Source organism: Pinus tabuliformis, chromosome 1_1, assembly GCF_031772625.1.
Source record: "Pinus tabuliformis cultivar Carrire ecotype Pingquan chromosome 1_1, CPIR1, whole genome shotgun sequence".
Taxonomy (NCBI): Eukaryota; Viridiplantae; Streptophyta; class Pinopsida; order Pinales; family Pinaceae; genus Pinus; species Pinus tabuliformis.
The window spans coordinates 793,432,299-793,448,552 of record NC_142297.1 but is presented as its reverse complement, the minus strand read 5'-3'; the positions used below and the strand labels follow the sequence as shown (position 1 = coordinate 793,448,552).

The window sequence follows — 16,254 nt, the reverse complement described above, 5'->3', positions numbered from 1 at the left end:
CATGGCACATCCTAAGCTGAAGCAACTCCCAGATGTGTTTTTTCTATCAGTAGAGTTACGAACCCAATCAACATCAGAGTACCCAAGTAGTCTTACATCTCCAATAGTATATTTCAATCTAAGATTGATGGTCCTATGCAGGTATCTCAACAGATGCTTTGCAACAATCCAGTGTGCATGAGATGGTTTAATCATATATTGGCTCAAAGTATTGACCGCAAAACATATGTTTGGTCTAATGTTCACTAAGAACATCAGTGCCCCAATCAATTGTCGATACTCAGAAGGATTTGCCAAATCAGGACCTGCAACTTCACCACACAACTTCTTGAAGTTCATCTCCATTGGAGTATTCATGGATTTACATTCTGTCATACCAAATCTTTCTAGCAGCTTTACAACATATTTTCCTTGAGAAAAATAAATCTCACCAGGTTTCTGCCATACTAAAAGGTCCAAAAAGTGATGCATCAAATGAAGATCTTTCATTTCAAATTAAGAAGCTAACTTCCTCTTACACTGGAGGATAAGAGCTTCACCACCGGTCAGAAATAATTCATCAACATATAATACCAAAAACAAAGACATATCTTGGACTGTCTTGAAGTAAATATTTGGATCAACATTACTTCTAATAAAACCAAGCTTCATCAAGAAGCTATCAATGCGGGCATACTAAGCTCTTGGAGCTTGCTTCAAACCACAGAGGGCTTTCTTCAGTATACACACATGAGTTTTCCGGTCATGCACTTCAAAGCCTTGTGGTTGCTCCACAAATACTTCTTCCTTGAGGAAGCCATACAGAGAAACAATCTTCACATCCATTTGATGAAGGGACCATCCTTAGCTAGCAGCTAGAGCCACCATAGATTATATGGTTGTATAATGGGCAACAAGTGCAAAGATTTCATCATAGTCTATTCCCTCTTTCTGAGGGAACTCTCTGACCACAAATATAGCTTTATATTTTTCAATATTTCTATCAACACCATGTTTAATTTTATATAACCATTTAGAAGACACAACATATTTACCTTGGGGACTTGGAACCATTTCCCATAAATCATTGTGAATTATGGGTTCATATTCTTCAGCCACTGCATCTTTACACACTTGAGCCTTCACAACTTCTTCCAAAGTGCATGGTTCAACTTGAGTAATGTTGCTCATGGCTACAACATATCCTTGGAACCGACATGGTTTCTTGCTTCCTCTGAAGGTTCCTTTGGGAGCAACATGTTTATCAACATCTTGAAGGGTGTTGCGAAACCATAAAGGTTTCCTTTTAGCCGGTGGATCACACTGAGGAGGATCCAAAGGATTCATGGACTCCATGGGTTCATCAACAAGACCAATTTCAGGCTCTAGGTTTTCGTGTTTCTCAAATGCATCATCTTGACTCTTGTCATTAGCAGGAGGAAGATGAGTGTCTCTTGCTTTTCCACGCGCTCCATCTTTATCAAATGTTACATCTTCGCTAAACTCTATTTTTCTTTGTCCAGGTACATATATTTTGTAAGCATTAGAATTTTCATAATAACCAATAAACATACCTTTATTTCCTAAAGCTTCCAACTTGTTCCTCTTTTTTTTGGCATGTGGAAGTAGACAAGGCAGCCAAATATTGTCAAGTATCCAAACTCTGGTTTTTCACCAGAGAAGACTTCTTCTAAAGTCTTGTTGTTTAGTGCATGATGAGAAGATCTTTGTTAGCAATTTATCCCCATATAAACTTTGGTAGTTTTTGATCATGCAACATAGCTTTGACTGCTTCCATGATAGTTCTATTCTTTCTCTTAGCCACACCATTTTGTTCTGGGTTATATGGTACTGTGGTCTCTTTCTTGATTCCAACTTCTTTGTAGAAGTCAATGAAATCATTTGAAGTGAACTCTCCTCCATTGTCAGATCTGAAAATTTTGATTTGTTTTCCAATTTGTTTTTCTACCAAATCTTTGTAATCTTTAAACATGTTAAATGCTTGACTTTTATTTTTCAAAAGATAGATCCATGTCTTGCAAGAAAAATCATCCACAAAAATGATATAATACAAGTGGCCACCAAGAGAATTTATAGGCATTGGTCCACATAAATCAGAATGTACAAGACGAAGTATCTGACTGGTTCTACTTTTGCTTGAATGGAATGGTCCCTTTACTTGCTTCCCACTAGCGCACCCTTGGCAAACTCCCTCATGATCATATCTAATCTTCAGCATTTCGAAAACCATCTTTCTGACACGAGGTAATGCTTCATAGTGCAAATGAGCAAACCTTCGATTCCTAAGTTCACTTTGATGATTTCTATCATGAATCAATGCATGAATAGATCTTCAATTAACTTTATGCAAACCTTCACATCTTGATCCTAGAGTGAAAACATCTCTCATGCTAGATCTCATCAACTAGGAGAGAACTTTACCATTTAAAACATAAACTTTCATTCCTCTATCTTCTAAAGCAGAAATAGAAATAAGATTATTTTTCAGACCAGGTACAGACAGAACTTCTTGAGGAGATAGGGTTTTGCCATGATCCAGATTGAAGGAAACAAAACCAGATCCCTCTATAGGATATGTAGAGTTGTCTCCAAGAATGATTTTCTAATTAGTCTCCCTCTTAACTAGATTAGAGAACACTTCTTTATAACCAGTAAAGTGCCTTGAGGCACCACTATAAACCAATCCACTGTCACAAGAATTTACAAGAGAGGAATTAGAAAGAGCAGTGACAAGAAAGTGTTCTAATTGAGTTTCAACTGCATTGTTATCATACCTTGGGTTCCTTGAAGAACGAAAGCTCTCTTTATGAGTAGAAGGAGATTCTCTTCTTCTTTTATAATCAGATTTGTTAAAACAATTGTTGAAGTTGGATCTTGGTGCTCTTCTGTTTTTTGGACAATCACGGGCATAGTGGCCATTCTTATGGCAGTTGTAGCATTGGACTTTTGATAAGTCTCTGTTCCATTTAGAGGAACTGTTGGGAGCAAGCTTTTTCGAATATTGATGGCCTCTTCTTCCTTTCTTCTTCTTGCCTTGGACAACAAAGATAGTAGGTTCTCCCTCCTCATGCTTGGGAATTATTCCTCTGGAAATCATTCTGGCCTCTTCTTGACTGCACTTTCCCAACAACTCATCAAATGTAGGAAACTTGTCATTATTACTGATGGTAGTTGTTAGCGCTTGAAATTTCACCTCAGGCTGAGAAAGGTAAACCTCAAGGCTACATCAAACCATTTAGCCTCGTAGCTAGCCCTACGGGGCAGGAGAAGGCTCTCTCGGGTCAATCTCGGTAAATTTTCAATAGGAAGAGATGACCAATCAAGGTAACACTGATATTAGGCTAGTAAACTGATTTGAAGGTTGTTTTTGGGGGTTTTTGGTGGCAAATTGAGGAACTGCAATTTAGGGTGCGGGGATTTGACACAGTTTCTGCAGGGGGATCTTTGGGGCAAGGTAGGAGCTTGTGTAGATGTCTTTAGCTGAAGTGGGTGATCAGGAAGAAAGATGAGAGGGCTAAAGAGAGCAAACAATGGTTTTGAATTCTCTTTAGACAGCAGAAAACATAGAAATTAAACAAATTTGAAAGCAGAGCATGGCAAGCATGAATTCTAACTTCATCACTTCATTTGTTTAATATGCAACAGTATAGAAAGGAAATGAATGACATAATAAAGCTTACAATAACATGAAGAGACACACCATCAACACAATGAGTCCACAAGAATCCCAATGATGACTGCAAAACCCTGGTCTTCCTTAGCCAAAAATTGCAGAGATACAAGTGATAATACAATGATAGCTTCTCCCTCAAGAGTCCAACCATGAAAATGAGCATGAAAGTACATAATATAGATGATCTAACCTCTTCCCCCACCTCTAGGGGTCGAGCTCATCCTTCTAGGAGCTGTTTGAACCACTTCTAAACTAAGCACTACAAAATAGGCAGTCAAAACAACTTGCCTCTAAAAACTTGGAAACCAGTTCATACAGTCAAATTTACTCTTTTACATGAGAGAAACTTCTAGAAGAGTAAAACAAGAGTAAAAGTACCAAAAAAGTGCCACAAGTACAGTAAAAAAGATCATCATCGACCTCAGCAAGTCAAACTGGTGCTAATCTGCAAATTCTGGGCTGAACTGGTCAAATCTGGCCAAATCTGCTCAACGGGTCGCGCACTTTGGAGCCCTGTTTGGAGGCCTTCCCGGTGTCAGAATCAGGTGCAGGATAGCTCGTTGGAAAGGTCTCTGAGTCTACTTTCCAACCCAACCGGAATTTTTGGATTTGGAGGTCATTTGCCCAGTCAAAAGTCAATTCTCCCAAGACTACTTCTGCAGCTCAAAAAAGGGGCAGAAAGTCAAAATTTGACTGTATTTTGACCTTTTGGAGGCCCAAAACTCCATGAAAACTCAAGGTAATGGATGGGCATATGTAACTTTGCATGACAAATCCACCAATGCTGAGTTTCCGCAAAACGGAGCTACGATGACAAAGGGTCTCACCGGGGGTGAGACCCGTTGAGAAGCCAAAACCTGTAAATTGCCCAAAAATGCCAAAAATGAGCCAAAACTTCCAATTTTTTTTGTGCTTGGTGCTGTGAAGAAGCTAATGAGTGTCATGATGAGTGAGAGAAGCTTCGGCCAAGATGCGGAGTGGGTTGGCCTTCTTCTTCCTCTTGAGAGCCTCAGTCAATCTTCTTTGGAACACTTTCATCTTTGCTTTACAAACGTGCATCCTAGCCCAATAGTGGTTTTTCATGTTCCTTAGCAGCCTTTTGTCTTGGTTGGCCTTAGCCAACAGCCTCTCCAAGTGGGCATTCTCCTGAATAAGCAAAGACTCCCGGTCAACAGGCAATGGATCACCGGGCCTCCTACGGTTTAGGACTCGATCACTACGAATCCTCCAAATCTCATCAAAAGCCTTCTCCTCCTCCAGCTGTGTGTTCCGCTGCTCTAGATATGTGATGGTCCACTGAGCACCATCAAGTCTCCGCTGCAAAGTCTCATTCTCGGCCCTGAGCTGCTGAATGATCTCCTTTGCCTCCAGGCTAGGAGAACTGACCTCAAGATCGATCACTGGATCCTCATGAACCATGGGCTCTTTGCCCCTCTGCAATACCTCTGCTGGTGAAGAAAGCGAGGCCCCTTCCACCTGCTGTGGAGATAACACTCGCTGCTCTGAAGATGAAGGCGAGACCCCTTCCACCTGCTGTGGAGATAATACTCGCCTAGCTGCTGCAAATAAGGCCCTTGGGCCTTTTTGATAAGTGACCATGGGAGTAGAGCTGACATGTCGGGTGATGGGAGCATCGGGCTGCTGTGATGGTCTTCCCTCCTATGGTGACCTCCTTTACCCCCTCTACGAGGCCTCCTCTGTTCCTCAATCTCTGTAGATGATGAATGGTCATCACCTTGCTCATGAGTCTCGGTATCTGACATGGTTTTGGAGCAAGGTGGGCAAACTGAAGGAGTAAATGAACTGCTGCCTCTGCCTGCAAAAGTACTGAACTCTATGCTGATTCAAGGGGAAAAACATGATGGGAATGTTAGGGGAGGGAATTTCTGAACAAGGAATGGAAATATATGATAATAACAGGGAATTTTCAAGGGAAACTTTACACATTGTCATGCATATAGGAACAGTTTTAACATTGGGAAATCATTTGCAAAGAACATCTCATATGGGACAAAACATGTATAATAATGAACATGTAAGGGGATTACAAATATCAATAGGGGCATAGGGACACCATACACCAAATTCACTTAGGAGTTCATGTGTGTTATAAGGCAGATTCTGCTCTTTTTGTTCTTTAAGGGTTACATGCACATTAAGGAGTACATACTCATCATTTTCACATGAAGGGAAAGTGTTTCATGTACAAGGGGATGTCAAGGATATATAGGGGTTTGTACATGCTTTTAAATATACAGCACATTAAATTTACATGACTCTCTTCTGTCTTTACAATCTATCTTTTCTTTTTGTTTTAGTTTTTGCATGTGTATGATAGAGGGAATTAGGGTTTGAGTGCTTGTGAGAGGGGTAGGGTTTATAACTTAGGGATGGGGGTAGGGCATCATTTTATGTGCAAATGAAATAGGACAGAGATGCAAACATGATTATTAATGAAAGAGGGAAAAAAGGAAGGGATCAATGGGACAATAAACACTTGAAACAGTCATAAAACCCTAGTATTTTACACACATTAGCAACAACCATATTAATCCATTCACTTGCAAATTCAAATGATAAAACCATGACACACATCATTATTTTCACCATCCATATCAACATTCATGAATTGAGTGCCTACCTCGATCAATTTAGCAAGTTTGAAGAGGAAGGAGGAAATTTATTTGTAGTTTTGGAAGCTGGCAGACGAACGGGTCGCGCACACCCCTAGACGGGTCGCACACAGCTCGACGGGTCGCGCCCGTTGTGTTTTCGCACTGCCGGAAGCTGCTGGATGGGTCGCGCACCGCCCAACAGGTCACGCACGAGCCTGGACGGGTCGCGCACCTGGAAACTGCTCGAAACACTTATATTTTCGCCTTCTTCTCCTTGCACGCTCTCACAATCTCTCTTGGAAGCTTGAAATGCATAATAAGAGTGTAAGGAGGGAGAATTAGCTTTTATAATCTCACTTTTGAAAAAATTTCATCCAAAACCCACTTTATAAAGTCTATTTTGTCACTTTTTAAAAACACTGATTTTCTTGGTTTCCTTTATTCTGAAGTTGACTTTTTGAGTGCTTTCACCTGATTCTTTTTGCAGGGAGATCATCTGAAGGACTGTGGCAAGGGGACCAGGGTTGTTGCTGCCTTTCTGAAGATTTCTTGGACACTTATTCTTTTTACAAAAATTATCATGACCTTGGCTTTAAAAACAGGGTTTTTAAATCCAAGGTTAAAAATGAGCTATACATGATGAAAATTTGAAAGGAACATGTTTACCATCTTCCCTTTGGCTTGCTGGTCACTCAAGGACTCTCAGAAACATGACCTTGCTAACCTTGCTAAGACAACTGACCAAAACCCTAGACCTAAAATTTTGACATTAAGACCAAACAAGAGTATTTTGACAAACTCAATGACCTGATATGACCTGATCCAGCAAAGCCAAAAGGGATATGAATAGACCAGCTCCTCCATCAGGGTTATGGAATGCCTAACGGAATGCAGATTTTTACACTGATGAGACACCTACCAATGCAAATGCAAAGAGCTTTGATCACTGATGGAGGGCTTTCAAGACCGACACTAACAGTAGTAATAAAAGTTTCACAAGAAGGAAGACGTCCAAGCATAATCAACATTTACTCTTTATCATAAACAACTTCACCAAAAGTTGATAGTTGAATTTTGATTTTTTATATCCTCATGAAGTAGGATTGAATGGTCTCTTCTCTGTTTGTCATAATATCCTTGAGTTGATTGTTCAGAGCAAGATTTTGACTCAAGTTGTTTACTTGATACATTCCAATCAGCTTGTCATACATTTCTTTGGCTTTCTTCTAGTTGGAGACATAAGTGATGAGGTGGTCTCCAAGAGAGTCAAGGATAATCTTTTTAGGCTTGACTTCTCTTTTCTTGTATCTGGCCTTGATAGCAACATTGGAGTTTTTAGCTGGTTCTGTTACCTCTCCTTCAACATGCTTGAGGGCATCATGTTCCTCAAGAGAAATATCCAAGTTGGCCTTCCAAAGGAAGAAGTTTGAAACATCAACCAACTTCTCTTCATTGTTAAAGAGGAAGACATTTTGATTTGCTCAAAATTTCAGCAGCAAATAGAAAAATACAGTGAAAGATATTTCATCAGTAAATGAGCAAAAATAGAAGAGATATTTCAGCAGAAAGTAGAGTGGACAGCGAGAGATATTTTAGTAGAAAATGGTTTGGAGCAACACTTGTCTTCTTGAGCTCGTCTTCACCAAAGCTCTGATACCATGTTGAAATTCTAAAGTTCTATGTTGTAACTATCACTTATTACAAAACTTCTTTATGTTGCAATATTAGTTAAACAATTGTAGATAGAACATAAACCAAATGCACAATAGAAAACAACCAAGAACAGAATGAGACACAAAGAATTTAGGTCCAATGACCAAGGGAAAACCCACAAGGATAAAACCCAACCAAATTCTTCTTCTATTAGATTTCAATTGTTCAACAAAGATACAAAGTACAATGAGAGGTCAAGAAAATGGATAAATTCACCTAAATTTGAACCAATGTTTTAAAACTCGGACTCCGACTCGGCCAAGGATCGACTCCGACTCCGACTCGGTATCGACTCGGCCGGCTCGATTTCAGTGACTCTGTCGCTGTAAAAATACATTAAATATTTATTTTTTTATAAAAAAACATAATTTTAAAGATTTTAAACATAATTTTAAAGATTTTCATTCATGTTTCCAAACACACAGCATTATAATATAGATGGAAGACAACATATGATCAAATCATCAAAGTAGGCTCATGAATATATCCATTATATCGAAATGGCACCCAATGCACTGTCCAATGGCAATACATAGTCATACATGATCAAAGATTCAAAACAAAAAACACATAACCAAGGAGGCTAGAAATGGCCTCTATAACAAAAGTAAAATGTGACCAAACTCTAGTACTACTGGCTAGTAGCTACTGCTAGAGCAGCCAAGATCATGTCGATCAATCTCTAGAACATCATCAGAGTCAGACAAGGGGCCCCGTGGCTCCTCCTCCTCCTCGTCATCTCCAACTGCAACTGTAGAAGTGGTACCACTAGCAGGCTGTGCAGCAGATGCAAGCTGAGATAGAGAAGATATGCGGTTGCGCTTCTATTGTGGCTGAGCAGAGGAAGCGCCTGCAACTGGAGTCCTTGCTGGCTGTGAGACTGAGGCTGGTAGTACAGGTGGATCGGGATCTGCATTCAACTGAACATCATGTTCAACTAATGCCTTGATATCTAAATCAAAATCAAGATCCTCATTAGGATCAAACTCTGCTGGATGACTCTCCACTACCCAATCTGATGTTGGATCAATGTCTTCCAACACAATGGGATCTGAATCAGGTCTTTTGTTCAGCAATTGGTTTCGTCTGAGCCGGAGGTTGTATTGGACATAGACTAGATCATTTAACCGTTTTTGATCCAAACGGTTTCTCTTCTTTGTGTGAATCCTCTCAAAGACAGACCAATTGCGCTCACACCCAGTAGCACTGCAAGTTTGACTCAAAATACGAATTGCAAACTTCTGCAATTCAGGACAATGGCCACCAAAAGCCTCCCACCATTGTGCTGCAAAAAACATAGGAGTGTAATGAGTTAGCTCAACAAAATTACAAATTATATCCAACTTTCAAATTATAAACGATTTAACAAAATTAAAAAAAAAAGTAAAACTATTAAGAATTTGAAAATTGAAATTTTTGTTTACTTGGCTCATCTGCTTCTCTTGCAATCTTTGCTAGGTTCTTCCCAAAGGTACCTGAGGCATTGCTGAAGGTCGTGACCTGTCGGTGTATCTCCAGCTGATCAGACTCCAATGGGATCATGCGATCAATGCAGTCAATCAGTCCATCTCTGACCCCCCCCCCAAAGCTCCTGACTCCTTAGCTTTATAATGATACCATGGAGCTGCATGTATAGGGCGATGGAGTTGATTGTTCCATCTTTCATCAATGATTGCCCAAATGGGCCCATACTTAGCCACTCTATCCTTGTATGCCCTCTTTATTTGCTCCTTTGCTTGATCCATAGCCTCATAAATGAAGCCCATAGCCAACCTTTCCCCATCCACCAACCGCAACACCTTAACCTGTGGCTCAACAAACTTCACAATCTGTGCTGCCTTTCTCCAAAAAGTTTCTTCATTAATTTTATTTTTCAATTCTTGCCTTCCAGTTTGTTAGACCAATTGCTTTGATTCAATTCATCACTGGAAAACATCTTTTGCAAGTTTCTATTTTGGGAAAGCATAGATTGCAATGTCAAAAAATGAGTAGCAAATCTAGTGATGGCAGGCCTAATAATATCCTTGCCCCCTCTGTGTTTCCTCATGAGACTCAAAGTCAATGAATGATTGTAGATAAATTTTGTTATGCTTTTGGCATGATCTACAATTTTTTTGACCCAATCTATTTGTTCCAATATCCTCAAGCATGAGGTCTATGCAATGTGCAACACATGGGGTCCAAAAGATGGTCTTGTATTTTTCCTCTAACAGTTTACCAACAATAACATAGTTAGAGGCATTATCTGTGATGACTTGAACAACATTAGCCACCCCCACCTTCTCAGCAACCTGATCCAATAGTTGAAACAACAATTGCCCGTCTTTTACCTTATTAGATGCATCAACTAATTTTAAAAACATGGTTCCCCGTGGGCAGAAGACAAGAAAGTTTTTGATGGTATGGTTTCTTTGATCAGTCCATCCATCTAACATGATGGTACATCCTGATCTTGCCCATGAGTCCTTGAAATCTTTCAAATACTCATTAATGGAGTCAATTTCTTTCTGCAAATGATACCACCTTAGCTCATGCATTGTAGGGCCTTTGAAGCCTTTTCCAGCAGCATGTATGGCATCAAACATAGGCTCATAATATGGTGAACGAGAAGCATTGAAGGGGATATTAGCATCATACCACCATCTAGCTATGTACTCACAAGTAGTCTCCCTCAATTCTTTCTTCTAATGGTCATCTAAAGTGGGCTGCATTTGACTTTTACAGTTTACTAGCTTGAGGAACATGTGCATCTGATGGAGAGGAGGGAGTGAAATAACTTTTGATAGTCATATCACCCTTTTTCATTCTACCCTTTCCCTTATCTTGAACAGAACCAAAAGAGGGAGGAACATATCGGAAAGGGTTAGATGCATCAGTATGAGGGATAGAGGAAGAACCCTCAAAATCATAATTGGGGTTGGTAGCCATCATTTTTTGTATCTCCCTCTTCCTCCCAATTTCAGCCTCTAACTCTCTTTGCCTAGCCTTATCTTCTTTAAACTTCTCAAAGCTGGCTAACAATTGCTTCCTAATCTCCCCAATTTCTGGTGAGGTACATGGAGTAATTTGGCCTCTGATCCTCGCCAAATGTTGTTTCAGCCTACTAATGCCCCCAGGACCTTCCTTAATTTTCCTATGGCAAAATTTGCAATGTATTTCACTATCAACCATTTCAACATATGCCCAAGCAGGATCCCTCGCTCTAGGTGCCATTTTTTGACTAGGAAATGAAAGAAAACAATCTGAAAATGAAAAAAAAAACATTGATTCAATGTTCATTTCTTTCACAAAAAACACTCTCTAGGCTTTCTAGATATGCACCTAAAATTTAATAAGCAAAAACAGATTTGTAGAAGTGAAAAAAATACCTCCAGGCACAAACTGCCTCCTCAAGCTTGCTCCAAGAATCAAATCCTCAATGCTGCTCCAAATGGCTGCCCAAGAAGCTCCTCACTCTAGCTACAATGCTTGCCCAAGACTCCTCACTGCTGCTCCAAAAACAAACTCAAGAACTGCTCACTAACTCTCACTGAAGTTCTCACTCAAATGCATGAGATGACTGTGAGAGAATGAGAGCATTTGAGTGTGTTAAATAGGGTCTGGGAGAGGGGAATGGACCCCAAATAGCATTTAACTAATTTATAAAACACGTTGGAGTCCCCAACACTCAACTAACAGTTAAAATTAAAAAAAAAATATGAATTCGCAATTTTTTTGGGGTTACAGGCCGCATTCATTGACTCGTCCGAGTTATTGCGGAAACGGTTGGGTTGATCGAGTCATGACTGACTCATGCAATAACTCGGCCGAGTCAGTCAGAGTCAGTCATGACTCGGTCAATTGAACTGGTATTTCTGCCGGGTCATAATTTTTTTGAGTGACTCGGATCAACTCGGCCGAGTCACTAATGACTCGGCCGAATTTTAAAACAGTGATCTGAACAATCTGTAGCATGAAAGTCAATAGTCGCCGCAACTGATGCAAACACTGAATCAACCTTCAAGTTCTGCTCTTACTGTCCAAGTCTCTCTCTCTCACAATCTTCTTCAAGTCTCTCCAACTATCTCTCTCAAGATCGAATCCTTCTTTCATAATGCACAAAGTAGTGAGAAGAGAGGATGACAAGCACATATATATAGGACGAGCAAGGAGTTTGAATCATAAAGGAGTAACTCACACGCATTGAGGGAGAGTTACATATGCCAATTAGGGAGTGTAACTCATGCCATTAAGGAGAGAAATGCATGCCTTAGTAACTTATGCTTTTAATGAATGCGCAAGAGAGAGTGTAACTTATCCATTAAATGAGAGAGAAAGTAACATATGTATTCATTGAGGGGAGTTACATGTGACATGATTGAGTGACTTGAATTTCTTTTTAATAATAATAATAATAATAATAATAATGATTAAGTAAAAATTGAACAATTAAGATTGATTAAGAATAAATTAAGTGATTTTCCATCATCTATACTTGATTACCAATTGAAGTGAGGTGATTTACTATTTTTGGAAAGTCATGTTTGAGATGATAGACATGACTATCTATGTTTAGAAAGTCACTTTAGAATAGTTAGAAATGAGATTTTATGCTAGGAAATTCATCCCTTTGTTGCCAATTTTCAACATTTACTTGCCTAGCAAGAGAAAGGTTTTCCATATCTCCACCCTTTTGTTGTCCACCATTGATAGAACTTTCCCGAATGTTCTTTTGTTTAAAATCGTCCCACTACTCGCTCCAGTCTGGAAGCTGTTGTCTAGCAAGGATCCCTTCCACAAAGGTGGTCCATTTCTTAGCACAACTCTTCAAAGCTACTTTTACAAGCTTAGAATCATTCACTACTTCTCCCATAGTTAATAGCTCATTGCGAGCCTGCCAAATCCTTGTGAGATATGAGGTCATAGTCTCAGAATTGTTCAGGTGAATACTTTATAGCTTCTCTTGCAGCACGATATTCTTGTTCTCATTAGTACTTCGGTGTAAACCGGGCAAGGCCGTCCACATCTTGTGTGTTGTGTCCTACCCTATTATTTGAGTGATTATGTGATCCTTCACACCATCCAAAATAATTCCTCTTGTTTTCACATCCTTGAACTTGTGCTTGGTTGTTTGGACAGGGTTTGCAGGAACTTGTATTTCCTTGCTTGCAAATTCCCAGAAGCCCTTCACCTTTACAACAATGGAGGTCCATTACTTCTATGGACTTAAATTACTAGCCCCCTCCAACCTGTATTCGTACCTGAAATACTATGATGCCATACTAAACAAATTGACTTGGCCACAAAAAACAGTAAACGATTTTAAATCTGTTGTCCAAATAATCTTTTACTGTCAAATTTGTGATCTCTCTCCTGTCAGAGTTTTACAGCGCTGCTACCTTGTTAATTTAAACTCTTATAACCCCTGATTTAATTTCTCGGCAATTTAACAATACCTAGAAATGTATTTTACCAAATGAATATCAGAACATCGGAAAAGTAAATATGCTGATAATTAATAGGTAAATTTGCAGTAGAAATAAGTGAGAAACCAATTGCAGGCACAGCAGAAAAATTCACCCATAAAAACCTTCTGAAAATTTTATTAACTCAGAAAATATGGGACAGACCCATAGAGAAATGCACATGAAATTAATGCTGATAAAAAGACCTGTAACTCGGCTTCTTACTGAGAAATTCAGTGTGAGAAAACCCCTTGCTGCCTGAGAAATTCAACTGCTAGATTTCCTCCCCAAATCTCGTCAACGCCCTCCTGAATCTCCTTGGTCAAGTCGAGCCTTTTCATTTGGCAAATCACTCGCGCAAGTGCTCAACAATGATTGTGTATCTTTGCCTCTTCCCTTAGGCTCAATTTATAACTTCATTAAGGCCTAAATTGATGGCTGAGATTAAATTGTTGAGTTACTAAAGATAAGTCACTTAAATTAACGAACTTGCTTTTCTTAGCCTTACTTTTCCTAAACATAAGAAATAAATTATAAATAGCTTGCATGTCATGTCCCTTGCAACCTTCATGCATACCTTGCATGTTGCATGCAACCATCATGCATGCATTGCATGTTGAATGCAGTCCTCATGCAGACCTCAAATGTCATGTGCAAGCTCCTAAAGAGGCAAAACCAGATCTTTCTAGTTAGGACACCAAGCTAGAAGACCTTCCCCAACTACAGAATTCAACACTGTTGTATCTTTTTGGTTAGACTTGGCAATTTTCTTAGCTAGATACTTATTCTGCACTTATTTCGCTTTCTTTACTCTGCTTTCAGTATTGATATAGGAGTTGCTTGCCCACTTCCACATTTTATTCATAGTGGATGTACCTTTTAGTTTCATTGACCTACTTTTGTGGTAATTTGTTGGACATTAATAAAATTATTTTGCCTTATATTTTCTAAGGTTTATATCAATCTTATTCAATTATATTTTGTGATCAAATTCGCTAGCTCTGAGAGTTTCTAACTTCTCACCCACCTTGTTGAATTTATTTCTGCATTTTTATGTCTATCGTTTTCAGATAAAAATTTAATCAGATACATAGAAGTATGCTCCTGAGTGTATAGAAATGAGAGTTTCTTGATGAAGCATTTCCACTTTTTCTGGAATAGAGCAAGTGTTATGTTTTTTCAACCAATGTGAAACAATTTGAAACTACAGATGTCCCTGCCAGCTGGAGTTACTGGTGTGCTCTTTCCCTTATGCGGGGTGTTCTGTTTATGCATTTAAAAATTATTTTTACTTGGATCATTTTTAGTATTTCTAGGGTTGTTACTATCTTTTATTTTGAGAACTTTTTAAAGCATTTTCAGATGATCAATGTGCATTGTGAACTAAATCTTTTATTGATAGTAGTTTGTTCAATGTCTTTCATGTTCAGGAGTGTGCTTCTCTTGGAATCTATACACAACAACAGGCATTGGAGTATCTTGGAACGAAGGTATTCATTCAAACACTACCACTCTGCTTCATGAAATGGCTGTGAATAGTTTTTGCAAGTAAAATGGTAAACGAGCTAAAAAGGTATCAGAGAAACAATATTGGTTGATTGTTGCTGCAAATTTGGAGTGTGGTTAAACTATGTCATTGTAAACTGTTATTTATTTTTTGTTTTTATATTTTGAGGATTTTCATGCAGTTCTATTCTTCTGTATGTGTAATGTTTGATGGAGTTATTCTATGACACTGAGATTGGGTAGTACCTCTTTGTTCCCATTAAATTGACATGTGAAAATTTTGTATCATTATGTTTTGAAAAATGTTTTCTTTGCTTTTCCAGGTGAAAAGTTTGAGACCATCTTGGGCGAAGGCAGAACGATCAAAGGTGACACATTTGCATGAATGTGAAGTGCTTAACCATTGTTATTTTTGCAGCAAATGATTTCTGTTCGTTGATGCACTGCGTCATATTTAATCATCATATTATTTTGACATTACAATTTACTTGTTCTCTCGGAGACTGGATCAATTATTTTTATATTGGATAGGAATGCCTTATGCATTGATAACATAATGATGTGATGTTACATTTGAAGAATGCGATTTCTTTAGTAATTAGTAATATATGTATATAGAGATTTAGGTGTTATTTGAACATATATTATATAGTATTTCTATTAGTAATATACAGGAGGTATATTACGCCAGTTGCACTGACTGCATTTGGTCATATGTGGGCTCTAACACATTTTCTCCCTTTTTTATTTAAGGTTGATGAGGCTCGGGATATCCTTCTTAATGTCTTCCTTGCAAATGTGCCGGTTAGACGCTTTACTTATCTGTCAAGTTCTGGTCATGATTTTGGGTGTTTCTGGTTTATAGTTGTGTACATGTTTACAATGCAACCAAACTGCATTGACATGGAAATTTCTATTGGCATAGAAGCCTGTTGATCTTTCTAAGAACTTGTACCAATCTTGCCACATACTTTACTGATAATGAGATTGCTATAATAATTTTTAAAGTAATTGCTTTCTTATTGCTTTGATCACAGGTATATCAATATAATTTTCGGCCAAAATGTATCTATGTGGCTGTCATGTTAAGACGGATGTTGGAGGCCATGCTTAATTCAGATGCCATTGATGATAAGGTACAGTGAATAGACTTTGAAGGTATAGGACTACAAAGCAGTTTTCCCATTTTATATATGATAGGGAACATTAGGTTCTAAGTCACTGTTAATAAACTTGCATAGAGCAAAAGCGTAGAGTTTTGCAACAGCGATTGAGAGACAAACAATTCCAATTACATTCCTGC

The 16,254-nt window shown here is 38.7% G+C and overlaps 1 protein-coding gene across 1 annotated transcript in view; it reads left to right on the top strand.

Moving 5' to 3' along the window:
• The window catches only part of NRPC2 (nuclear RNA polymerase C2), a 292,525-nt gene that overhangs the window by 51,346 nt on the left and 224,925 nt on the right, over positions 1-16,254 (top strand). The window contains exons 12-15 of the mRNA XM_089392785.1: positions 14,876-14,935; positions 15,275-15,319; positions 15,705-15,755; positions 15,989-16,087. Of these exons, the coding sequence (XP_089248911.1) occupies positions 14,876-14,935; positions 15,275-15,319; positions 15,705-15,755; positions 15,989-16,087 (255 nt within the window). The remainder of the gene's footprint in view (positions 1-14,875; positions 14,936-15,274; positions 15,320-15,704; positions 15,756-15,988; positions 16,088-16,254) is intronic.